Source organism: Cardiocondyla obscurior, linkage group LG14 (assembly GCF_019399895.1).
Source record: "Cardiocondyla obscurior isolate alpha-2009 linkage group LG14, Cobs3.1, whole genome shotgun sequence".
Classification (NCBI taxonomy): Eukaryota; Metazoa; Arthropoda; class Insecta; order Hymenoptera; family Formicidae; genus Cardiocondyla; species Cardiocondyla obscurior.
The window spans coordinates 747761-772742 of record NC_091877.1 but is presented as its reverse complement, the minus strand read 5'-3'; the positions used below and the strand labels follow the sequence as shown (position 1 = coordinate 772742).

The 24982-nt window shown below is 33.3% G+C and overlaps 4 protein-coding genes across 13 annotated transcripts; 1 reads left to right on the top strand and 3 right to left on the bottom strand.

Annotated features, from left to right (window-relative positions):
• Positions 1-348: 348 nt before the first annotated feature.
• On the bottom strand, positions 349-8828 carry Atpcl (ATP-citrate synthase). Of its 2 annotated transcripts, none has more exons than XM_070665672.1 (11): positions 8676-8828; positions 5260-5614; positions 4553-4746; positions 4166-4476; positions 3758-4076; positions 3218-3653; positions 2776-3101; positions 2176-2695; positions 1742-2047; positions 1251-1668; positions 349-1140 (listed from the first exon to the last, which is right to left on the bottom strand). In XM_070665672.1, exons 2-11 carry the CDS (start codon positions 5599-5601, stop codon positions 1049-1051), a joined length of 3264 nt encoding a protein of 1087 aa, XP_070521773.1. In that variant the 5' UTR covers positions 5602-5614; positions 8676-8828; the 3' UTR covers positions 349-1048. The 2 variants fall into 2 exon arrangements, with proteins under 2 accessions (XP_070521773.1, XP_070521774.1); XM_070665673.1 differs by lacking the exon at positions 8676-8828 and adding an exon at positions 5965-6192.
• Positions 8829-9662: 834 nt separating this feature from the next.
• On the bottom strand, positions 9663-12095 carry LOC139107834 (serine/threonine-protein kinase 16). Its single transcript, XM_070665695.1, has 6 exons — positions 11831-12095; positions 11289-11523; positions 11001-11205; positions 10779-10933; positions 10309-10443; positions 9663-10234 (listed from the first exon to the last, which is right to left on the bottom strand). Exons 1-6 carry the CDS (start codon positions 11938-11940, stop codon positions 10118-10120), a joined length of 957 nt encoding a protein of 318 aa, XP_070521796.1. The 5' UTR covers positions 11941-12095; the 3' UTR covers positions 9663-10117.
• Positions 12096-12275: 180 nt separating this feature from the next.
• On the top strand, positions 12276-14917 carry Nst (phosphoglucomutase 3-like protein nst). The gene is made up of 4 exons (XM_070665680.1): positions 12276-12456; positions 12741-12811; positions 12924-14250; positions 14403-14917. Exons 1-4 carry the CDS (start codon positions 12362-12364, stop codon positions 14539-14541), a joined length of 1632 nt encoding a protein of 543 aa, XP_070521781.1. The 5' UTR covers positions 12276-12361; the 3' UTR covers positions 14542-14917.
• LOC139107829 (uncharacterized) lies at positions 14316-24963 on the bottom strand. 9 transcript variants are annotated; one of them, XR_011546571.1, is made up of 9 exons: positions 24747-24963; positions 23795-23815; positions 23044-23383; positions 22244-22570; positions 21742-21961; positions 20997-21134; positions 20791-20847; positions 14914-15087; positions 14316-14532 (listed from the first exon to the last, which is right to left on the bottom strand). XR_011546571.1 is itself a non-coding variant. In XM_070665688.1 (8 exons), exons 1-8 carry the CDS (start codon positions 24798-24800, stop codon positions 15072-15074), a joined length of 1173 nt encoding a protein of 390 aa, XP_070521789.1. In that variant the 5' UTR covers positions 24801-24963; the 3' UTR covers positions 14316-15071. The 9 variants fall into 9 exon arrangements, 7 of the variants coding, with proteins under 7 accessions (XP_070521789.1, XP_070521785.1, XP_070521786.1 ...); XR_011546570.1 differs by having other exon boundaries at positions 14934-15087; XM_070665688.1 differs by having other exon boundaries at positions 14316-15087.
• Positions 24964-24982: the final 19 nt, after the last annotated feature.

The following is a 24982-nucleotide window of genomic DNA, read 5'->3' as shown; positions in this document are numbered from 1 at the left end:
TAACTGCCGGCGACGCCGCGAAGAAGTAGGACAGACAGTGTATAGTTCTGGCCTTTTCTTCTATCCGACGGCAGCCGAAACGCTGGCTTCACACGGACGAACCTCTGTATTTGTACGCGTGGAAGCCGCGATTCCGAGTTGGGCTCTCTGTTTGCGACGGTGATACCGGGAGTCGTTCCCGACAATCAAGGAAACGGCTCAACGCTTCCACGCACCATCGTATATGGTCATACGGTAGAAGATTTCAGTAACATGCCTCAACAATAAATCAGAAATTTAAAAATGAAATAAAGTTAAATAAAATAAAAATAAGATAAGGCAAAATTAGGTAAGATCACGTAGACTAGATATGACTAAACGATAAATATATATTTACTACTTTCTTCAAATTCCATATCATTGTGCGTGTGTGATTAATATACATATAATAATTATTGTAATTATATAACTATTAATAATAAGTAGTTACAATAATTTTCTTATTCAATAATTACGAGTTAATAAAATAAATCGTTAGATACTCCAAGTTTTCACCGTCTAATGTCTATTCGAACGAAAATGCACATTAATGGGAATGTAATTAATAGATATTTAAAAACTTTCTTTCATTTATAATAAAAATAAAGTATCTATAAAATCCGATTCCATCTCCTGCATTTCAGAAAAAGCTCAGAATTACGTTAAGCCGAAATACATGTTCGATTTGGAGGTTTTTGAGGGTGGACTTTATAGACAACTTGTGCATATAGTTATAGTGCCAGCTAATTTTCTCGCAACGTGCCTTAGTACTTAGTGTTTTAGAATTAAAAGTTAATTAATGTAACGAATTAACTTAAAATAATAAGAATACAGTGCTTTTAACACGTAGTGTGATTTACAGTTTAATTTCGAATATATCATTTTGATAAATAACGAGTGCCAATTATTAAGATTGATATTTAGTGCTTTTCTATGGCCATTATTTACTTTTAAGACGGTCTTTGGACTACGTGATTAACGACGAGGCATTAAGCGTTATATATTATATCATTATGCATTACTTTATGATTTAATTATATTGTTCAGGTAGTACATAAGAAATATCGTCCCACGGATGGCGGTAAAGACCTTGCTTTAACCTTTTCTGATCCATGTAATGGCCTAAAAAAAAATGCATTGAATTAATAATTAAAATTAGTTATATTCGTGTATTAGTTTCTTATAAACGTACAATAATGTATATGCTAATATATGTAAAATTATAGTCATACCGATAAATCCTATACTGCGACCGAGGACGAACAAACTGTTTATGGCACCTATTTCAATATATTCTTGCGCCTCTTCTCTCGTAAAGCTGCCACTATTCCGTAGCATATCGACGAAAGAGCATGCGATAATACCATCCACATTGAGAATTAAATTAGGCTTTTTGCTGGTCGTTATCTTTTCAACTTCTAGAGCATATTCAACCAAAGGTTTTGTCGGGAAGTTCTCCAGCACGAATTCCTTAATAAGTTTTACACGCATGTCTGGATTGTTAATTGACTTAACCCGGTGACCAATACCCATGATCAATTCGCCTTTCTTACGTGTATTATTTACAAATTCCTGTGGATGTAAGCCAGTATCGTACGCTTCAGAAAACATACGAGCTGCACCATCTAAAGCACCACCAAAACGGTCTCCCTGCAAATTAACGAATAAATAGAAATATTGAATCGATAATTATATCGTTTTCTATGGTTTTTTTTCTACTTACAATTGTCAAAAGTCCGGAAACAAGAGAGCTAACTAAGTCTTTTCCGGCACGTGCACAAACAATAGTATTGTGAGCTCCGGAAACTGCCGGGCCATGATCGGCCGTGAGCATCAGTGACATTTCGAGAAATTTACAATAGGTTGGAGGTAGACAACGTTGAAACCATAGAAGCGAAACAACGCCACCGATACCTACATTTTGTTTCAGAACTTCAGTTACAGGCATACCTGCATATAACAATTCCTGTCCACGTTCATCGCAAATTGATGTCATAAATGACGCAGGTTTGCGTATTAAACCAAGTTCCTGTTTAATTTTATAAAAAACAAATTATTTTATACGATATAAAATATATGTAAAAATGGTTTAAATATTTTAATTAATAATTCTAGTATATAAATTCTATAAAAGATTAGTAAATAATCAAAACTTACCCTGGCCCATCCATAATCCATTGGTACCGTTGGCACTGGAACTTCAGGTTCCGGAATTATTGTGCCATTCTTCACTAATTGTTCGTAAACAGTTTGTATAAGATCACCAAGATTATCGAAACTGTTTGGAACGTATGCACCGGCCTTCTTCAATGCTGCATTTTTCGCAGAAGCGGTTTCAAGATTTGAATTTGCTATAGAGCCGGCATGGCCAAACTGTACTTCAGAATTGAACATGCTAGCACAAGTACCAATGCACCAAGCTATCAGTGGCTTCGTAATTTTTCCTTTCTTTAATGCTTCGCATACTTCGTACTCTTCGACACCGCCGACTTCTCCGAGCAGTACAATTAGTTTTGCCTCGGGATTTTTTTGGTAACGCATAATATGATCCATAAAAGTAGTTCCCGGATAACGATCTCCACCGATTGCAATACCCTCTAACACGCCGTTGGAAGCTTTGGAAATTATATTATTTAATTCGTTTGACATGCCGCCGGAACGAGAAACATAAGCGACACTGAAAATAATATTGTTAATAATTAACCAATCAATTTTATTGACTATTATTAAAAAATTTAAATTACGTCTATATTGTACCTGCCAGGTCGATATAACTTGCTATGTAAAATGTTATCCATCATTCCGCCAGTGTTTCCAATTTTGAAACAGCCTGGCTTTACACCGCCCACAGTTGCCGGTCCAATTATAGTTACATTTTTCATTTGTGCTGATAAAATCAGTTTTCTAGTCATGTTTTCAGGTATACCTTCTGCAATTATAGCAATCGTTCTAATTTGCTGAAATTGTAACGTTTCCATGGTGCTTTCAAAAGCAGATCTTAATGAGGCAAACGTAATCATTACATCTGCATCTTTATGTTTAGCCATAGCGTCTTTCATTTGTTTGTAGACGGGAATAAGAACCTATTGAATTAATATAAAATAAAATTAATTTTATTTTAATATCCATGACGATAAAGATTTTATATAGAAATATATTTTGTAATATTACCAGTTCTTTTTTCTAATTAAAAATTTACCTCTTTATGACCCCAGTAAAACTTTTGTTTGTGATCGCCAGTAAAAGGATAAACGATAGCAGCGACAGATGGCTCGGATCTTCGACAAACAAAATCAAAATCCAGCATACTTTGTACCGCTCTTGTTTGCATACCCCAAATAATGGATCGTGTGTTATTGCTAAAAAGTTGTTTGCTGCTACTTGAGTCTACTGCATCTGCAGTTTTTAAATTGGATTGTTCCGATGATGAATGCATGTTATTTTTGGATGATGCGCATGGCGGTCCGACATCCTGTCCAGAAGGTAAGAGAAAATTCGCGGTAGAAAATTCTTGAGCTTCTGGATCGGGAATGGGTTTTTTTCCTAATGCCATAGCGCATATAGCTGTCATATGTGTCTCAGGACCAAATACATGAACGGGAATTCCTAAACGTCTACCAACTTCTCGTATAATTCTATTAAAACAACACACTTTTAAACGTTGTTCATATATATACGTAATATTATATTATTGTAATTAATATTACATTTCTAAAAAAAAAAAACAATTTTTTTTTACCTTAAGCCCTCCTGGTAATTAGGCCCAGCTCTTCTCACAAAAATTTTAATGTCATGTTCTACCAGCTTAGATTGATATTCTTGGAGAGCCTTAACAATGCCTTTAAATGTCGCGGCTACATTCGTAAAATTAGCAATACCACCACCTATAATAAGTACTTTTCCATCAGGATGTTTTACTTTTGTCATCAAACTCAATATAGTTTTTGCGTATTCGTAAGTTTGTTGTTCACTGGGGGCACCAGAATATTCGCCATAATTGGCTAATTCCCCAGCTGCTCCCAAGTCGCAAATCGTATCTGAATATATCACAGATGCACCTATAAAAATTAAATACAATATTCAGATAAGTAAGCAAAGAAATTATAAGAGGCGCAAGTATTTTTTAGTGGTGATCGTGTCTACCAACCACCGCCAGCAACCATAGTCCATATGCGACCATCTGGATTAAGAATCGTCAGCTTTAAACTCGCGCCAGATTTAGCATCAAGATCAGCTATATAGGCTTCTTCCGGATAAGCGTCTCTTCCAAATGGTGGAGGATAATCGATCTCTCCCCAATCTGGCTTACATATAAAGTCCGCCGTTGTGTCTAATTTTGCCGCAAGGTCGAGAATATAAATTGCAGTGTCCGTTATCACTAGTGGATTGATTTCCAAATACGTGAAGTATAAATGAACGTAGAACTTGTAAAGAGATTCTATGAATTCAGCGATCATTCTACAATACAAAAAAAAAAGTATAAACGAAAAGCTACAATACCTGTAATATAAATTAACATAATTAACATCATTACACTTTCTTGTCATCCATCACATTCGTCAAAAGTTTATTGATCAATGTAGTTCGATCAGGTATATCGCCACCAACCGGTATATCTAACTTTAAAGCTTTAGCATCGACATCTCCAATATCAACACCTCCCTGGTGATGAAATAATATTGTATCAGCAGTACGGTGAGAGTAGATACAGACGTAAGCTTCTTCTTCCTAAAATATAAATATAAAACAATAATCTTTGTACTAAATCTGTGTAATTTATTAAATAATAAATTTAGCTGTTAATACATAATAAAAATTCAAATTTTTTAATTATTAGCTAAAAATGAATATCATTAAAATTTTACATTAAACTTAATCAGCTACTGAAACGTATCACATAGCGATAAAAGTGTCCAAACAAGGTCTGACCATTGAAACAGAGATAGATAAAGTTGAAGGTCAAAAGAATATCGATTAGGTTTTTTGATTGAAAATTATCACAAATGCACAAGCGCCAAATAATCAAACGTTAAATTTGGTTTCTAAGTAATGAAAGTTTTTTTTCAAAGTTGATTAATAGTGTCAGTTTTACTGTGCGCATCCAGAACGTTTCTGTTTTAAACTACCTGATTCATAGATAATATAAATGCTTTCCATAAAAAAAAATAATGCAGCCTTTTGTTAAGACAATCTTAAAATTTTATGAATACATCGCATGTAAAACGATAAAACAAAGCTTACCGATTTGTGTGGTATAAATGGCTCGATAATAAAAGTTTTTAATTTTCCGACTGTCTTGCCGATACGCTGCTCCTTATTCATATGCTGTTCAATCCATTTTTGTACTCCGCTTAAATCTGCATTTACTTTAATTAATCCAAGTTTTCCTCGTCGCTTGATTAACTGATCTGGTTTAACAACTAGTCTTTCTGTTTTCAGCCACGGGTGATCATTAACGACATCGATCCATTTTGTATTTTCCGTAATAAGTACAAATCTACATTTTGCTGTTTTCGTTCCAACAGAAAGCTTACGATTGATCAAGTCCTTTCCGGTTGCTTCTCGAATTCCCTTTGCTGCCATTGTTTAGAAATTTCTGTCAACAGATAAATAATTATATTGTATAAATTTTTTATAACATTATTTGTTTTATCTTGCTGTACTAATTATATATATTTTTTTTTGCTATTAATTTAAATTACAAAATATAGTTTCATCACTAATTATTCTACTAAAAAAAAAAAAAATCCATCTTTTTTCGCACCAAATTAATGATTGATAAAATTATATATATTTATGCCTAAAATAATATACCTAAATAATATTGCTTTCTTCGCTCGTAATTAATCATATTATTAATTAATAACATCGATATTAACTAGCTGTTGAATATTCAATTGAAAAAAATTTCAAACAAATATTAATTTAAGTATTAATTTCACAAACCTCGAAAAATATTTGACTTAACGTGAATATCACAGTTCTTGCTATCACTTGCGGCAGCTAACTGAATGTTCAATGTGACACTATACCAATATGTAAAATTGTTCCGTCCTCACGCGATATCGCAAGATATCGTATGATTCTCTGAAGATTTTTTTATGTAATGTCTTTTTATCTCTCTTTTCAGTTCTCGTATCGCGCATACATACGCATAAATATATTAATGAACACACATTACTTATGAATCGCAAAAAGAACATTAATATATAATGTTTTTTCTTTTTTTTAATTTTTTTGTAAATTGATTCGTGTAAGATTAATCAGTTTAAATAATTATACTGTATTATTGAAAAATACAATCCATGAGAATAGCGTATTAAACTTTAGGGCAATTTTATTTTATTTAATAACTTTAAAAAGTTACACTTAAAAATATATATATATATATTTAAATAAAGTAAAAGGTTTGACAAAATTTTTTTTTAATAGAACATATGGTTTTTGTAAAGTTATGAGAAAGACGCGTGATTATGCTCTTGATATGACTTTTAATGAACGCTAAGGTTATTTCAAGACCAAGTTTTACATAAACAGCCTTTTAAAATAAAAAGAACATAGAACTCATCGCCTAAATTTTATTTTAAGAATATGCAGCTACAATAATACAATAACTTGATAAAAACTTCTACCTTGTTAATGAATAGAGAAAACCTTTCTAGCGAGACACACTCGCGGTATTGCGCAACACAGGCTACTTTCTTTTTAGAGAATACATTCCACACTTTCGACATAAATTGACAAGTTTCTTTCTATTTAAAATGTAAATTAAATCCAATAAACACACTTCGACGCCGCTTGAGAGAGAAAAGTCGGTGTACTTTCGACAAAAAAAAAAAACGCCTTCCTTTCGATTAATTAAAATACTTATTCATTAAGTGATAGTAACTTAAAACCATTTATAATTTTGTTTAAACTGTCGCAAAAATCTGGTTGACGTGTGCTCTTAATTTTAATCGAATTATTTATTCACAATTTTTACAACAATTGTAAAGAATCTTTTTCCGCTAAACTTGGACAATAGCTTCGTTCAACGACAATGAGAGAAGTGATACATTTGCGACTCTCGTAAAAGTTGTAAATGTGTGTAATGTGTGCTTTTAGATTCAACCAAGATATGAAACACACGCCGATGGATTTTACGATTTTTTGAGCAAATGCAAATCTATCACTTCCGCTGATTCCAGCCATTCATCATTGGCAACGTTCAGCAGAAACAAGAGAACACAAAACGTATACTTTACAATTAGTTTCTGACGTGTTGCATTTTTATCATTTCTTGTTTGCGTAACTGAAAAAGTAGAACAAACTTACGCACACTGGTATTACGTAACTAATTAGCATTTCAAATATCACAGCAAAAATCGATAGATAAAAAGTTTTAACTTTAGTTAAGATTCTCACGCAAAAATATTAAAGTTTCATTGGAATTAATACATATATGTATATGCAACATTATTCTTTTACAAATTTATAAATAAATGTAAAAAAATTAAGTCACTCAACGCAAGTTTCAAGCGTTTAAAAAAGAAAAAAAAGTATTAACTTTCTTTATATTATATAAACGATATTATATAAATAATTTTCCAAACAAGTTTTTAATAAAAAATTTATATAATATACATATAAAAATTAATGTTCGTGTATTTTCTCACATATAAAATAAAGACAGTTGTCTTGCTTATTAAAAAAATTTTTACTCTAGGAAGCTAGTCACTGTACTCGGTTCTTTATAAGCGTTTTATTAAAACTTTTGACTAAGTTGGTATCCTTTAAATACTTGCAAATAGAAGCAACAAATGTACATCATTACATATGTAATAAGCAATACAATCCTAACTGTATTCATGTTGTTATCAGATATACTATTCATCCTATGCCTTATTTGAATAAAACTGATATTCTTTCTAAGGCTACCTCTCTTATGCAAACTTGGTTTTTTCCTTTCTAATGCTTATATCATGCTCTTTCATATTCAATTAATATATTGTTTAAGTTATATCACTTGTTTAATGCTAAAATTTAAATTACAGCTTTAAATAATTAAATAAATCAATAAAATCAGTATAAAAATTATATTAATTAAAGTTGCCTACCTTTAAAAACAATCAATCAACTTCATTATGATATAAATAATTATTAATAATTAGATAATTCTTTTCAAAATTTCGATAAAAAACGATGTAATAACCTATTAAATTAATCACATATAAATTATATTTTCAATAATTAAAACAAGCAATAAAATAATATATATCTTAAATATGTGTAATCAATTTTGATTAACAGAATATTAAATATTAATGATACATATTATCGAGTGCCGAAAAAATATATTCCTTTGCTATTACTTTTTTTTTTCATATTGCAAATATAAGAACAAATGCTCTAAACATAACTTTATAAGGAACATATTTTTAATTACTTTCATGTTATTTTAAATATAAAGTTTTTCTTTTTTATGTCTTATTACAATCTCAAATAAAAAAATAACACGAAATAAACTGCGAACCTTTAACAGTGCACGATGAAAAGTTTGCTGGAATTTATTACAGCGATATGTGAAAGAGGTTAGAAAACCAAGATAGTTGTGCATTCAACTTAGACCACTATTTCTGTGCGGCATTTAATTGTATATTAATAAAGATTTTACTTACAAGCAAACAGCTCCGTTAATTTTGCGAACAGGTAATATTTGATAAATCCTGAATAATTCCAAGAGCGACACGACGTACATTATCCGCTTACTCTGCCATAAGATTGCTTGAATGTGGTTGACATTACACTTCTGTATGTGTCTCGATGTATGAGAATATTGCCAATACCGGAACGAAACATAACGAAAATTGTCTCGGTCGTTTACGATTGAGAATATGTCAAAAAGCGATATTTCTTCATTCCAAGAGCATACATGATTATCGCTTAGTAATAAAAACATGCAATAATAAATAATATTAATTAATACTATTTGTATCGCATATATATATAACTTTCTAAAACGTCAAGTTTCACGCTGTAAAGTTGGCTATGAACGCCATCGAACTGTATTTGTAACGTCAGAAGAAACGTCACATCGTACGATCATACGTGGAGCCGGTTAGAATTAGAGAGGTGCAATTTACAAAAAAAAAAAAAAGAAAAAGAAACACGAACATTGCGATTCCGATCTCTATAAGAATCATAATGTGCGCAACGTATCGTTCTCATTTTTAGTAGTTAAATTAGTTTTGATATTGTACGTTATAAAAAATTATACATTTTGTTGTTACAAATATTTAAATAATTAAATCATTACATTAATTATGTTATGTAACATTTAAAATTATTTAATTATAAAAAAAACAGATATTGATTATAATTTACGAACAGAATTATAAATATATACTATAAAATGCGAAAAATTAATTTTGTCTTTACAAATCTCATGCTTCTAAAAATTACATATTAAATCATATAAAATCACGTTATACATCATATACAGTGAAGAAGGGGCGACGATAAGCAACACGCCACCTGATAATGCTCAATTTTATCTATCACGTGTCTCTTACAGCTTACCACGCTTTTATTTGCGTAGGTATTTTAATTAATTACTTGATAATTTTTACAAATCCTCGAAAATAATGCACGACTTTTCGCCTCTGTTTCGCATAATCTCTACATCAGCTTTTGGCGTGACAACTTTATTTTTAACATTATAATATGTCTGATTTTATATTATTCGTAAACCGCTTTTTTTTTTCATCAAATCTTAAACACATACCGTTATTATAAATGAGTTTCGTTCTTCATTATAACAAATAAAATAATGTATTTTCAAAATTTATAAAATACATTTCTCTAACTAAATGCACGCTCTTATTAGGTATCCTATAAATTCTACATTTTTCGCAGCATTACTTTTAAATTCATAATCATTGACTTTATCATTAAACTTTTTTTTTTTTACATTTTCTTAATGTACATAACGTTTAACTATTTATTGCGTAGACGCCTGTATATCATATACAATTGCATTCATTTAGTGTCTGCTTTTTTATAAATTCAATATTCTTTTACGATATTTAGTCCAATTATTGTATCACGATAAAATATACAACTATCCATTATTTTTTAATTTCACGATCGTATCGTGTACATTCTCTATCACGCTATATATATACGGACGTTCCATTGGATTGACTTTTAACATCGATAAAATTAAATTTTGTATATCCTGAAAAACAAAAATTTAGATATCAATAATGGACAGATCTAAAAAAAATACAATATAAAATAAAAAATTATTACCTCATTATATGGGGTACCTTCAGGGAATGTTATATGTGCACTAATTACGGCAAGAGCTACACTATCACCTCGTTCATAAACGGTATCAAAAGGAGATTTAAAGTAGCATAATGCATACAAGATACATCCCAGCGACTGAAAAAAAATATATAAGTATAAGACACGTGTTAAAAATACTTATAGTTCAACAACTTTCAAAAAATAAATTTAAATAAGGGATAAAAATTTAGAACATTATTAAAATATCGAAAAGCTAAGTAGTAATTAGTTCTCTTTACCTCCAAACAATTTCTACTAAAAACTTTATAATTTAAAACGATACAAACTCTTGATTAAATAATTTCGTAAAATCAATTTTTTAATACAATAACGATCACCACCAGGCCCTTCTCGCGTTTGAGTTTGTAATTATCTACATTAAAAAAAATTAAACTACTTAAAATTAAACATTAAAGTATCGCAAATTTTACCCAGATATCTGTTCGCTCATCAACCATACAATAACTTTCAACGTTAAATAATTCTGGAGCTCTATATGGCATGGAACATCTTTCTGCTGCTAAATCTTGTAAAGTCCGTGCAGCTTGTGTACCACATATTTGAACTCTGGCAGTTGCTACAGAACCTAAAAAAAAATTTCATGTTTAATAAAAATTCGTATATATGTATGTAAATATTATAATAAAATATACCTAAATCCATAATAATAGGGGTTCCATCATCACTAAGCATTATATTTGCAGTTTTTAAGTCTCTATGAGCAAGAGGCTCTGGTTTAGCCTCATGAAATGCTTTTATACCTTCACAGATTTGTAAAAAAATACTCAAAATGTCTATAGGACTACTGTAATCACAATTTTTTGCTCGTCGTTCTAAATCATTTGCCAAAGTTCCTCGCTAGAATTAAATAAATAAAATTTATTAAAAAATAAATTAGATTTAAAATATAATATTTGTAAAAAAAAATTGTTTTAATTTACATGATAATATGGTAAAACAATTAACATTTCACTTGTTGTATTCATGATTGGGTCTGCTGTACCCTTACAAGCAGAATCTATACATTGTATCACATTTGGATGCTTTATCAGTTTATAATACTCAACCTCCTTCGCTGCTAATTCTTGGTCTTCTTGTCCATGACAAATAATTTTTTTTATAGCATACCTTTTATGTGTGACAACATCTTCAACTAAAAGAACTGTGCTAAATCCACTGAAAAATAAGTATATAATTAATTAAAACAAACCAATTAGTAAATTTTCTATTAAACTCACTAATTATTAAATAGTGAATGTAATAATAGAATAATAAAGATAAGAATTATCTAATAAAGATAACAGGCTTCAATAAATACTATTACTCTCTTTTGTCATTTAAAAGTTATCTACAAATAATTCCTATAAAAATAATGTCACACGACGTACGTTATAAATGAAATAAATTATATAATTATGAATAATTAACACTAGAACAAAAAAATGTTGTTAAATGCGAAAAATTAATGCTTAATAAAACTTGCCCATCTCCGAGGTGCTCGCATATCTTATACTTCCTCGAATTCACCGTAACAATTTCCTTGGTGCATAAACAGCCCATTCTAAAAATTATATTCAATCCCAAACTATTCATTTTCGGTGTTAATTATCATCGTAATAAAAATGAAAACAATTTGGTAAAAACTTTCATCGAGCGCTTCTTAACCTGTCCGTAGCGAGCGAAACAGACTTGACAAATCGGGTTCACATAGCACGAAATGTAGAAATTACTGTAATGATTAGATTAGCCAATCACGCCTACTCGTCAAAAAAATAAAATTGCTGTGATTGGGTTAGTCTTTTAGAACCGCAAATATCTATCAATCAGACAGCGCAGCTAAGAAGTTGCGCAATTGAGAGCGCACTTTTATGACGTCACGCCCAAAATGTTGCAAATAAATTTTGGAATGGAAAATAACCTTTATTGAAAGTATAGGAGAGAGAAATCAAGAAATGTTTTATATCTTTAAGTGGGTTGCGATTCTCGTCGTTTATTGAAGCGGTATCGGCATATAATGGAACCGAATTATTTTCGCGATGTCGCGAACGCGAAATATAGTAAAAAACACGACGAGCATATCGAGTACGGTACAGCTGGTTTTAGAACGAAGTAAGCACGAGTTTTTTAATAAATCGTAGACACTTGTTGATTCTAACATATGACGATCTGTAGATATCACAAACCGTCCTAGAGACACTTAAAATATGTATAGATATCCCAAAATTATACTTCTGCTGTCTAGAAATATAACGTATCGATTAGAAAATGTTTGTTATTTAATAATTATTAAACATTTTTGTTCTATAATTTGTACTAAATTTATTCTTTAATATAAATAAGATAAGGTTTAAAAAGACGTTGCATAATTAATAATTATTTTACGTATGATTTAGGTCGAATATTTTAAATCATGTTTTGTACAGAATGGGTCTCTTAGCTGTATTACGTTCTAAAGCAAAAAAAGGTGAGCCAAATGCAATATAATATCGTATTAGTTAAAAATTTTTTAATGCAATATGGTAGTTAAAAAATAAAAAAATTTTTTAATATTTTTTCTGAATAAATTTTTTATTTAGGTGCCATAGGTTTAATGATTACTGCAAGCCACAACTTAGAGCCTGACAATGGTATAAAACTTGTTGACCCAGCTGGTGAAATGCTCGAGGTTTCTTGGGAAACGATAGCGACAAATTTAGCCAATGTGCCAGATAGTGAATTAGCATCGATGTTAATAGAGATATCTACAAAGGAAAATATCGATTTGTCAGTACCGGCCACAGTAATCATAGGAAGAGATACTCGCATAAGCAGTCCTATTTTATTAAATGCAGCATTGGTAGGAATTAAAACTTTACACGGCGAGGTCACAGATTTAGGATTAGTCACAACTCCACAGCTACATTATATCGTCGTGTGTACAAATACTAAAGGTTCCTATGGTGATCCTACATTACAAGGCTACTATTTAAAACTAACAGCTGTATTTAAAAGTATTCGAGGTAACACGATAAATAATGGTAATTACACGAGCACGTTGATGTTAGATGCTGCAAATGGTGTTGGTGCTATTGCAGTGAAAGAGTTGCAAAGACACTTGGAAGGCATGCTGGATATCAAGTTATTTAATGATGGCTGTGGAGATTTGAATTATATGTGTGGAGCAGATTTTGTTAAAGTACAACAAGCATTGCCATTAAATGTACCATCTGAAAGAAATGTTAGATGTGTTAGCATAGACGGAGACGCCGACAGAGTAGTATATTTCTACATAGACAAAAATGACAAATTTTGTCTTCTGGATGGAGATCGAATAGCAACGCTAGTCGCCTCTTATTTCAAGGAATTATTGGAAACAAGCGGTTTAGTCTTACAATTAGGCTTGGTGCAGACTGCATATGCCAATGGTGGTTCAACCGATTATATTTCAAACGTGTTGAAAGTTCCGGTAGCGTGTGTACAAACTGGAGTGAAGCATTTGCACAAAAAAGCATTGGAGTTTGATATTGGAATTTATTTTGAAGCAAACGGACATGGAACTGTAATCTTCAAAGATACTGCTAAAGAAATTATTAAAAATTATACTAAAAATAAAACACATTCAGCAACAAAAAAAGAGGCCGCTACGAAATTGAGAGACGTAATTGATTTGATAAATGAAACGGTCGGTGATGCATTGAGCGATATGTTGTTAGTCGAGACGATTTTGCACGCTAAGGGCTGGAATATTATCGAATGGCAAAAAAGTTACAATGATCTTCCGAATAAGCAACTCAAAGTCAGAGTAAAAGATAGAAATGTTATAACGACAACCAATGCCGAAAGATATTGTTTGACTCCAGTTGGTTTGCAAAACAAGATCGACGAAATTGTTTCGAAATATCCAAGAGGTCGATCTTTCGTTAGGTATAATATATTTTTATAAACTTGATGAATGCATCATTTGCGAGGTGCATATTCAAAGATTCAAATTATTGTTCACTTTTCAAAATTTTATTTAAATATCTTGGGGTATGGGAAACTGTAATAAAAAAAAAATCACTCAATTTTCTTTTCAGGCCTTCTGGAACTGAAGATATTGTGCGAGTTTATGCGGAATGTGAAAATTCATCAGACGTTGATAAACTGGCCATAGAAGTAGCATCGCTCGTGTACGAGCTTGCAGACGGTGTCGGGCCACAACCTAATCTATCGTGATAAAATTAAAATTAATTATATATAGTTGTTACTTAAGACTGATCAATGTGCTTAATTTGAGTGAATTCCTTTAATTTTAAAGATAGAAAAAAAGAAAGAAAAAAGAAATAGTATCAAGAATTAACTTCCCATTTTTTTTATCGTATTATATTTTTATCGAGAGAATACTGCAATCAAAACGAATTAAAAAACTAATAAAATTAGTAAGTAAATATTTTTTAAAAATTACGTTTAACAGAATGGGCTTAAAATAGATGAGTATAATTTACTAAAAAAAAATTTTTTTAATTATTGCATTATATAGTTATTGATAGTTGTAGATATTACGCAATTTATACATACGTTAAAAATATATGCATAATAATTTCATACTTTATTTTCTGTGTGCTCACTTCTCAATATATGCCGCCAGGCATTATTATCCGTCTTCCAATTATCATTTCCTGGACGAGTTCAATGATAATGAATACTCCTGGGTATTATTAGTGAATCCCATTGAGTTCATCTCAATGTCCATCGGTTTGTCCCGTTCATCCCGTTTGTAATCTATTAAAAAAATTATATTATTATATAGATCGTATATGAGAGAAATTGCCCACTGAATTGTGGACTTCATAAGTAATAAAACTAGCTTATCATATATTTAAATATTTGCCAATAAAATTAACGAAATTGTTAATAAAAAAATTATTAACAATCGTAAGTGAAGTACCTGTTGTACTTGTCTTTATTTTTATTGAATTATTACGATTTTATTGACTTGCAAAATTAAACTTATGTGCGATTTGAAATAAAAAGTATATATTCATACATATATCACGGACATAGTCTGTATGGTGTACAATGCCAAGTCGCGTCAGCATTGCACAATGCGACCGGGCAAAGTCTGTTAAAACAAAACCATCAATAAACATTAGTGGACATGGATTTGATACGGGCAAAGTCAACGCTGCTCGCCCAGAAGTGGGAATATATCAGCAGTTATTATTACGCTGCAGACATAATCCGGGACTTAGCCCATTGCTCCAAGAGGGCAATGTCGAAATCGAGCTATATCCATTAATTACATTTAAATAGGTTTTGTCCAGTCACGTTGAGCGATAAGCAACGAGCTAGCGCAGCTTGAGCCTGAGCAACGCAGACACTGTACACCACGCGGACTTGGCCCGCGACATACATACATATATATATACTATTAAAGAAATATTTTATAATATATTTTAGACAAATACTTTGTAAAATTAGAGAAAATGCATTTTCTTCAGAAATATAGCAAGAGGCATAATGCATTTTGATTAAGTAGTTAATAGGAGTGCTGTACAGGTCGACAAATTAAAAAAAAAAAAATTTCTGCGACTCTCTTTCGTTAACATCAAGATACGAGCTGCTCTGGAAACACAATAGCGTGTCGTAGAACGTGGCGCTTAGTCTCGTCGCGAGAATACGAGGAAAATTTTAGAATTTAATTTGCGGAACGAGATTCGGCGGCGGTAACGACATAAAATGAACAATTCGCAAATTGCAACGGCAAAAGTTAGCAAGAAACCAGTGCTTCAATTCACGCATCGCAGCATTCGTTTTCATCTTACGCTCTAATTCCATCTCATAAAACATCGATAAAACGCAGTTAATTTAACGAAAACCATGATAGGTTTTGGCATGTTGTGAGAGATGCAATATATTAATTTCTTTTCAGTCTATTAAAAAAAATCACTTTGTTTTAACACATTTGACATCGTCTATTATTGTATCCAATCAGTTCGGTCATATTAAAATAGATTAGTTCGAACACAGAATGAAATTAAATAATACTAATAATAATCCGATATTATACGAAATTTTTCGGCAAAATTGTCTCGTAATGAAAAATATTTTTCAATAATAAAAAAAAAAAAGAATAAAAAAGAAAAGTGTACGAATCACTTAAATTGAGGAAACAATAGTCGCGTTCAGTAGAAAAGATTCCTTTGCAACTGTTGCAGAAATCACGAATCTGATTACAACAGTTGCAAAAGTAACACTTCTGCTGAACGCGACCAATGTATATCCATTTTAACAATATGTTTGATAGAAATCTAGACTAAAAGTTATAGTAGTTGCATCTTAATGAGAATTGTAGTGCGAATGTACATAGCAGAGATGGAATTAGAATCGATGCACTTTCGTCGCAATGTATAACACGCTGAGATTCTCAAGAAAATGCGGCCGCTTTACTTATTCACGCTTCGATAGTTCTTTTTTCTTTTTCTCGTTTGACAATACTACGTTTTGTTCGACCGGACATTCTCCATTCGCACTTATTAAGTATAGTGATAGAACTTCCCTTCCCTTCCCACCCCCCTCTTTCATCCCTTGAGAGATAGGCGCTCTCGAGTCTGTCTCAACAGATAAAATATAAAGGTTCGCACGCGTTGAACATACCTTTTCCTGGTTAAATTCAAAGCACGCCAGCTTTGAACGCAAACGCAATTTGTGGCGCATTTTCCACATATCGCAGGTTGCTTTATTCGCCGATCGCCGCATCTACGGGTAGCCATCTACGCATAGCGAGAGTTAATCGTCGTAATCGGTTTCTTCAATAATCGCAGGTCGACAAGCCGCTCGGATGCCACCAGGATATGTTTGGCAACGCTTTCATCGCACGTTCACATTACCGCCGTTTCGGTACAGGCCTAACTAAGTAAACTGCTGGAGATTGACTTGGCGTTTTGCATTGTTAATAAACTTTTTTTTTTCTTGACGCATCTTTCAAAGTGACATACAATCTTGTATGGTCCAGTGCTCGAAATTTGTAATTAATTCCGAGCACTGTTTCATACCGTATAAAAATATTTGTACAAAAAATAAATAAGTAAAAATTTTTCTCGTGTACATTACTATTCACCATAATTCTAGAAATGACACAAAGTTACAATGCAGAACGTCATCGAATTAAGAATGAACGTTAAGTAACATAATTGCACGCACGCTGGTTATTACTAATCGGCTTGCTGTGCTCGCTTCTACGAATGACACAAGTTGATATATTAGTTGATGGATAGCTAGTATTCTATTCAATATCGATATGCTGTAACTTAATACTCTCTTCGAGATGACGTTACGTAATGTCAAAGTGAAGACACTTTAGCAATCATAGTAAAAATAATATAAAAAGACGAGACAAAAAGAAATAAAGATAAAGTAGCTTAAAAGTAAAATGTATACTTTGTTTTTTTTTTTCACATAAACTAAAAGTATTATTACGTTACTTAATAAAATAAACCTTTGTAATTGTTACAGACAGACGTTGACAATTATTGAATAATTGAACTGAGTGGCAGTATTATTACATACAAAAGACGAGATAGAAAAGCGATAAATTATATTATTAGATACTATTGTAAAGATTGCTTTGAAGGATATCCATATCTGCACTTTATTTATTTTATATAAAGGTACATTGTGATAACTGCTATTTATTCTCTATCTTATAAACATTTGCAAATATTATTCAATTTCTTGTGTGTAAAAAAAGGTACAACGGATGTTATTGTAGCACAAGTCATCTTTTGTAAAATAAATGCTATGGGATAAAATCGTCTACACACTATGACGCGTTAAGAGAATTAAGTTGCGGAAAAAGTGTTAAACTTCTAGATGTAACATCGAGTTTCATGAGCCACGAAAAAGGGAGCAAGGAAAAAAATTGAACGTAAACTCCATGAATAATGTAATGCCGAAAGTTCTCTTCAAAAGTACATAATGGACTAACATAGTAAGTATATCAGTAATAAATTGAGTAATTGATAATTTATAGATCGATCTCTATACTGTGTTTAAAAAAAAAAAAAGAAAAAACTGGGCTTAAATTTAACTGATTGTTTATATGCTATCTCTTGATAGCTGTATCATTATCGTACTTTACGACACAGTTAAACGATATTAAGTTCTAGTGTAAGTATTATATAGTTTTCATTATAATTATCATGGACTTAATATGACGGACGCAGAGGGCGATTCCTAGGTAATAGAGTCCGATAAGCGAATGGTCGCTGCTAAAAGGTGATCTTTTGTTTACAGTTTCTTTTTTTTTTTTTTTTGTGTGTGTTTTTTTGCATTTTTTGGTCGCCTTTCGCATGCGCTAGCGCGCTTAGTACACTTTTAGTACCTTGGTGGCATCGCATCTGCCGGACCTGGGAAGCTAAAAGGTCAGAAAATGAAAAATCGCAGAATTAATTACGTTACCCTTGCTGCGCAAGGAGCAAGAAGAAAGTATAAGATGTGACACTGGCGTGCGTGATAATCATAGAACATAGAACACAGTCTATACGAATCGAAATTGTAGATTTCGATAACGGTATGATGTTAAGGAAGTCTTGTGGATATCCGTTCTTTTTTTTTATCATTTGTTTCACGTCGCAGCGCATATAACACAGATCGAGAGGCACAGTTACCAGATCTGGACGTTTTATCATCTTTACCGATGTATTTAATCGATTCACCATGTATGTACATTGCTAAATCCATGTCTTTTTTTTAGGTCGCACCAAAAGATTGAAATTCCATCACTCAAAGATGACGAACGTATTTACAAAATATATGTATATTGCAATTATTTAGCACATTGTAACACATTAAAAAATTTGAAGAACAATTGGATTTATATAAAGTAAAAAAAAAAAAAAAAGAAAACTAACTGCACATTCATGAAATTAAAATTGTCGACAAAAGGAAAGTTAACGCCCAGTTCTGACTAACTGTCATACATGTAAGAAGACGATCGAGACGTCGCAATCGGGCATTTCGTTTCTCCGTGCACCGTCGCCGCAAGTGCATTTAGAAACTGAGTCGAGCTCTATGGAGAATAGAAAAGTAAAATCTAACGATAGTCGAAATTTTATTATCAGATACTTGCCGCTGAGAGCGCAGAGGCTACGACGCAACGCATTATTTCGTCTTTTCATTTTCATCTTTTTTTTTTTTTAAACAAAACGTTTCTCGAATTGAGAGAAAACGTTTCAGATCGCGTTCCAGAAAGCTGTTAGAGGATAGGAAAAAAGCAAATGCGAAGGACGTGCATTTGTAGTATAGTTGATTGCAACTTTGCGATGTACATACAAGAGCACAGGATAGCACGACGGTCAATTCGTATACGGAAAGTGTGCAGGAATCGAAGATTTTTATCTCCAAGAAGATGTTCCCGAAAACATTCACGAGATATCCTCTGTATCGCGGGAATGCCCGCAGAGATCAGTTACGTAATCGATGTTCCGTTCTTCTCGTTTTTACGGAAAGGTTTCTACCTCTTTGAGCGCATCTCGCCATTACGGAATTGCCGCAGGCTGACTGCACAACGCTTCTTGGATGGACGTTCTGCTCAAAAAGCTTTATCGCAGAGTACGTAAAAGAAGAGAGGTGATATATCATAAATGTACCATAGTGATAGCAACAAGTCCTTCAATCATTGTAAGTCATATACCTTAAATATAAAAATGCACAACAGTAAAAAATTTTTATTTGTAAAAAAATTCTAAGCTCATTTGTAAAAATTAACTTTTTAATTAAAATTTCTTTTTCTCTTTTATTAATTCTTATATTAATTCTTTTATAATAATTAACTTTAAATAAAATATTAAACTGTTATTGTAACCGGTGACGTCGTAATTATCTTTAACTGCCCCTACATTGAGATTTGTTCAAGCAAAAAAAAAAAGTAAAATATCTACGTTACAACATTCGTAGATGATAATATAAAATTGTCGACGTGTAATCTTTCCTTCATATTTATCAAATATTTGTTATTAATAACGTACAATCGTTAGACTTGGGAATGGGACTTTTAGAAAAGTGATTTTCAGCCTCTGTTCTCTTTTACACTCATAAGATAGGGAAGTCGGTTCCCATGCGTGTATCGAAGGAAATCAAGGTTCATATACGCATAAACGACACCGTGACGCTGCAAAGGTGAGTACCTCCGTTGTCGCCGAGTGTCGCGCTAAGTGTCACATCTTATACTTTTACAGAAATATTCAACCTGCATCGAAATTCGCATAGAAACTGTATGTGTGTTACATATAATTGAGACAATAACGAGGGAGTAGTGTGTAGCGCAAAGAAAAAGTAAAAACGCCAGATTGATAAGCGTACGCAATAAAATGATTCTTTTTCGCTTTGTGAACGTCAACGTGTGTTACTTTTCATAAGTCGCAGTTTCGTCTTTAAGACAAGATCAAAAATGTACGAGGTATATAAATAAAATGAAAAACTTACCGTCCGCCACCACGTGGAGGACCATATGCGTCCGGTCTGTCATATCCCTCGGCATAACTGCAACACAATACACAACATATCGTTAGCTATGTATACGGAGGAGCTGAAAGAGGCGACGCGATCTGGGACACTTGTAAGAAATCAAGTAAAGATTTTTTTTATTTTTTTTTTTTGTAGAGGAAAGAAAAATACGATTTGCAACTTACCCGCCTGCGACCGGTGGATATCCACCACTACCAGGCACGGTACTACCAGGTCTTCTACTAAACATGTCAGCTTGCGGTCCTGGACCAGTACTGTAACTAGGTGCTCCTGTACTATAGCTAGGTCCAGTGCTCATCGGCCTGTCAAATAGCATATCATTATCGGAACCATTATTCTTTTCGTAGGCCATCGTATCTCCCTGATTTACCTCCCCCACCTCCCACCCGTCATATTTTCTGGCCCGTCCGGATAAACCGGTTAAACACAATTACCTTCATTACTTAGTTTTATTTTATCCTGGGTAACATTAACATTTTTGTTTTGTAAATTAATAATAATTATTTCCCTTTTTTTTATACTGTTACAAAGCTGTGGACATAGTTTTATCATTAAAAAAATGTTTTTACTTAACGATAAAATAAAAATCCTTTTAAATTCGAATAAAAATTACTTGTATACTTTATAATACATTTTATCAAATTGTTATTCCCTCAATTGTAAATGCATTTGTATCCAAATTTTTAGTAAACGATATATTAAACCGTATATTAATACCAATATTAATAAACTTGGCAATAAATTGATCGAGAACAGAAATTTAAATAAACTAATGTTTAATAAGAGCTGGGTAAAAAAATCAGATTCTTAAAAATAAAAAAAAACCCTACACTGAAAATTGTATAAAGTATAATAAAATTACGATACATTTGAAAATAAAACGGGAAAAAATAATAGCGTCTACATTACCAATGACTCTCATCATATCCCACGTCAGTGTATCCAGTTCCATATCCAGTAGTAGCAACAGCACCACCACCGTTTCTCATCGGTCCAGCTGCACTTCGATCGTAATCGTTTCTTGCTGTATAATCAACCGTGCGACTGGCACCGAAGTTATCAGTGCGACCATAATCAACTGGACCAGGTGCTCCACGATTGAAATCACCAGCCATGCCGCCGCCAACTACTGTAAATAACACTGATATTAAAAATCTGAATTACATAGACATTCCATGTTTGTTTCACTTGGAAAGTTTGCGTATCCCTTTCATCTGTCTTACAGAAATCGAAAATCAAAAAATTAATAAACTATTAAATAAGTAAATTAATACTCCTGCTGTCTACTCACCGTGACCATGTTAAATTGCAATAAAATTAAGATATTAAAACGCCGAAAAATGTTATATGATACTATTAAATAAAAAGGGACGAAGTCACATACTTTTAAAGCTGCACAAACACCACTCACCACCGTGATTACCATAATCTGTTCTAGCACCGAAGTCAGCGCGACCGTAGTCAGCTGTCCGTCCGTAGTCCGTTGCGCCAGTTGGACCGTATCCTCCCACAGCACCAGCAGCTGGCCCGTAACCGCCTCCCATTCCTGGCGCCGTCGAGGTGTAACCCATCGTCGCGCCACCCACGTTCTGGCCATAGGCACCGCGATCAGCATAGCCCGCACCGAAGTCCGCTCCACGGCCGCTAAAGTCACCAGCCCCGCGATTGTAATCGGTGTAGCCGGTTGCGACGCCACCTGCAGCAGATCCATCGTAACCAACGAGTTGGATCGGAAGAACTGTAAAGCACGCCGAGATATGGGATTTTTTTAATGTACACTATGTCAAGGTTCACATCATGTATTTTGGGAGCATACCAGATGTGCAGTATAAAACAGACACCATCAATCGGATCGTTTAGATAGGCAGAATTAGAATAAATTAATACAATCTGATTGGCAGCATTCATTTCGCACTGCGCGCATCTGGGATTCACTCATCTTTGTCATTCCAACAGACTATTTTCTCAAATGACTACGTTATATCGTTGCAGAGGATTACCAAGTAGTTTTCCAACCAGGCAAATCTATTTTCTACGCTGATTGATGCGGGACAGAAAAAATTAAAAAAAAAATATATAAAATATTAGCAAAAGATAGAAGAATATTATGAACTAAATGTAATAAACGGGGCGGCACAAATACTGAAAGCAAATTAAATGAGAAAATAGTTTTGTCGGAATTCACGGTACTCAGGTGTAAGCGATACCAACCTCTTCTATCATTGTATGGTCCAGGACGAGCGTCTCTACCACCGTCTCGTCCTCCCCTACCACCTCTCATTGGTCCACCTCTTCGGTCATCTCGGCGACCTCCTCCGCCACCGCGTGACTTCCCAGTCGATTGTTCCACGTTGATTGTCGCTCCCTTGAAGTTGGAGTTGTGAAGTGCCTTGATCGCCGCCGCTGCATCCTCCTCTCGCGCCATATGAACGAAGCCGTATCGATTCATCACGTCGCACTCGGTCACCTCGCCGAAACGCAGGAACAACTGCCGCAACTCATCGTCACGGCAATTTTCCGGCAGTCGGCCGACAAATATCTTTGTCTTTCTCTGCGAAATCATATACAGTATTTAGTGTTACTATTACTATTACGTTGAATATCATAAGCAATAATAATACATCATTATAAATGAAACAGACTGTTTCCACCAAGGGTTTTAAAACGTCGCGCTACTGTGCGCATATGAGCCTCGTTCAAAATTTGTATCTCAGAAACCGATCATACATTCTTCTATGGAAAGTATGGTGTCTGTTCGAGACTTGTTGTTGCTCAGTCAGGTAAAAGCACATTTTAATGGAACATAAAATAAAGCTAATAAAAAATTCACTGAGCTAATATCCACTATTAACAGAATCTAATTCATTTTCTTAATAAAATATTTAATGTCTTATTATATCCAGAAGGGTAATGATCAATTAAGTGAAAAGAGATGAAATATTAATTGCTTTAATGATCTTACCGGCTGATTAGACGACACCATCTGAAACAAATGTCCATCAAATTAATCCATATTTATAATGTATATAAAAATTAAAATATTTTTATAGTTTATATTTCCGTGATGTTATTCATATTGAATAATTCTCAAAAAAAACTTCAAGGTATAAATATGTGTAAAAATAGGAAGTAGATATTTCTGTCATTTTAATAAGTATCTAAATTCTTACCAATTGGATCTTTTATACTATTTACTTTGTCTTTTCAACTAAATATGTAGGTATATTGGTTTCATGTTCGATATATAAAACGAAAGCCGTTTCCAACATTTATAATCTCTAATCTTGGCTTTTACTAATTTAATTTAAAAAAATAGGAGATAAAACAAAAGTAAAACCGTAATAAATATATTATATTAGTGAATATGAGCCTAAAGAATTATCAAGTATTATTAAGAGATGACTGAAATTCGCGTGCGCGTGCATAAAGAATGATGGCTAAAAACGGTAGCCGGCTTGCTATCAATATATACGTATTTACGGGGCCTCAAGTCTAGATCGATTCCTCGCGTTACATGCGCGCGGCTGCGACGCTTCGGCGGAATATCAAGAGAAAACGAGGGGGGAAAAAAGAAAAAAAAAAAAGAAATAAAAGCGAGGAAGAAAAGACAATCGCGTAAGGCGACGCAACGAGGGGAAGAGCAGAGTGACGAAATGGCGGTCAAAATCGTCAGAGTCGGGTCCATTCTGAGGGGAGAGGGGGAAGGACTGCCAACCGTCGTCTACCACGAGAACTCGGGCTCGCGTCGCCGTGACGCTGTTCGTTGAACTTATTGATCCCCCGTGGGTTTATGCGGCCCGAGAAACGTGCGGACGACGCGATCGCGCCGATACACCGCGCGAAGAAACGAAGGGCAATGGGGGGGGAAGGAACAAAAGGAGAGAAAAAGTCGAAAAAAAAAAAAATGATATTACCGTTCCAGCCGCCGACGTCTCCGTGGTAGCGTGATAACCGACAGACGTGTCCATCGATAATCGGGTAGCGGGCGACGAGGGGATAAAAGTAGAAAAGAAGAAACTGAAATCGACGGTTAGACCGACGTGCGAGTGCCTATCGTACGCGAAATCTTTAACACTCGGAACTTTGCGCAATAACTACGTACAGCACTCCGCGACTCACGTTGAATATTACTATCCACGTACTACCTAAA

Coding starts and splice junctions, on each gene's coding strand:
- Atpcl (XM_070665672.1), bottom strand. CDS start 5,601: ATGGCAGCAAAGGGAATTCGAGAAGCAACCGGAAAGGACTTGATCAAT. Junction 4,077..4,165: donor GACTATGGTTGCTGGCGGTG/GTTGGTAGACAC, acceptor TAATTTTTATAG/GTGCATCTGTGATATATTCA. Junction 3,102..3,217: donor TTTACTGGGGTCATAAAGAG/GTAAATTTTTAA, acceptor TTAATTCAATAG/GTTCTTATTCCCGTCTACAA.
- LOC139107834 (XM_070665695.1), bottom strand. CDS start 11,940: ATGAATAGTTTGGGATTGAATATAATTTTTAGAATGGGCTGTTTATGC. Junction 10,934..11,000: donor CCCTATTATTATGGATTTAG/GTATATTTTATT, acceptor ATTTTTTTTTAG/GTTCTGTAGCAACTGCCAGA. Junction 10,444..10,778: donor ATGAGCGAACAGATATCTGG/GTAAAATTTGCG, acceptor ATTTTTTTTCAG/TCGCTGGGATGTATCTTGTA.
- Nst (XM_070665680.1), top strand. CDS start 12,362: ATGGAACCGAATTATTTTCGCGATGTCGCGAACGCGAAATATAGTAAA. Junction 12,457..12,740: donor ACAGCTGGTTTTAGAACGAA/GTAAGCACGAGT, acceptor CGTATGATTTAG/GTCGAATATTTTAAATCATG. Junction 14,251..14,402: donor AGAGGTCGATCTTTCGTTAG/GTATAATATATT, acceptor TTTTCTTTTCAG/GCCTTCTGGAACTGAAGATA.
- LOC139107829 (XM_070665684.1), bottom strand. CDS start 24,800: ATGGACACGTCTGTCGGTTATCACGCTACCACGGAGACGTCGGCGGCT. Junction 23,384..23,794: donor TGGTGTCGTCTAATCAGCCG/GTAAGATCATTA, acceptor ATGATTTCGCAG/AGAAAGACAAAGATATTTGT. Junction 22,571..23,043: donor ACCATACAATGATAGAAGAG/GTTGGTATCGCT, acceptor CGTGCTTTACAG/TTCTTCCGATCCAACTCGTT.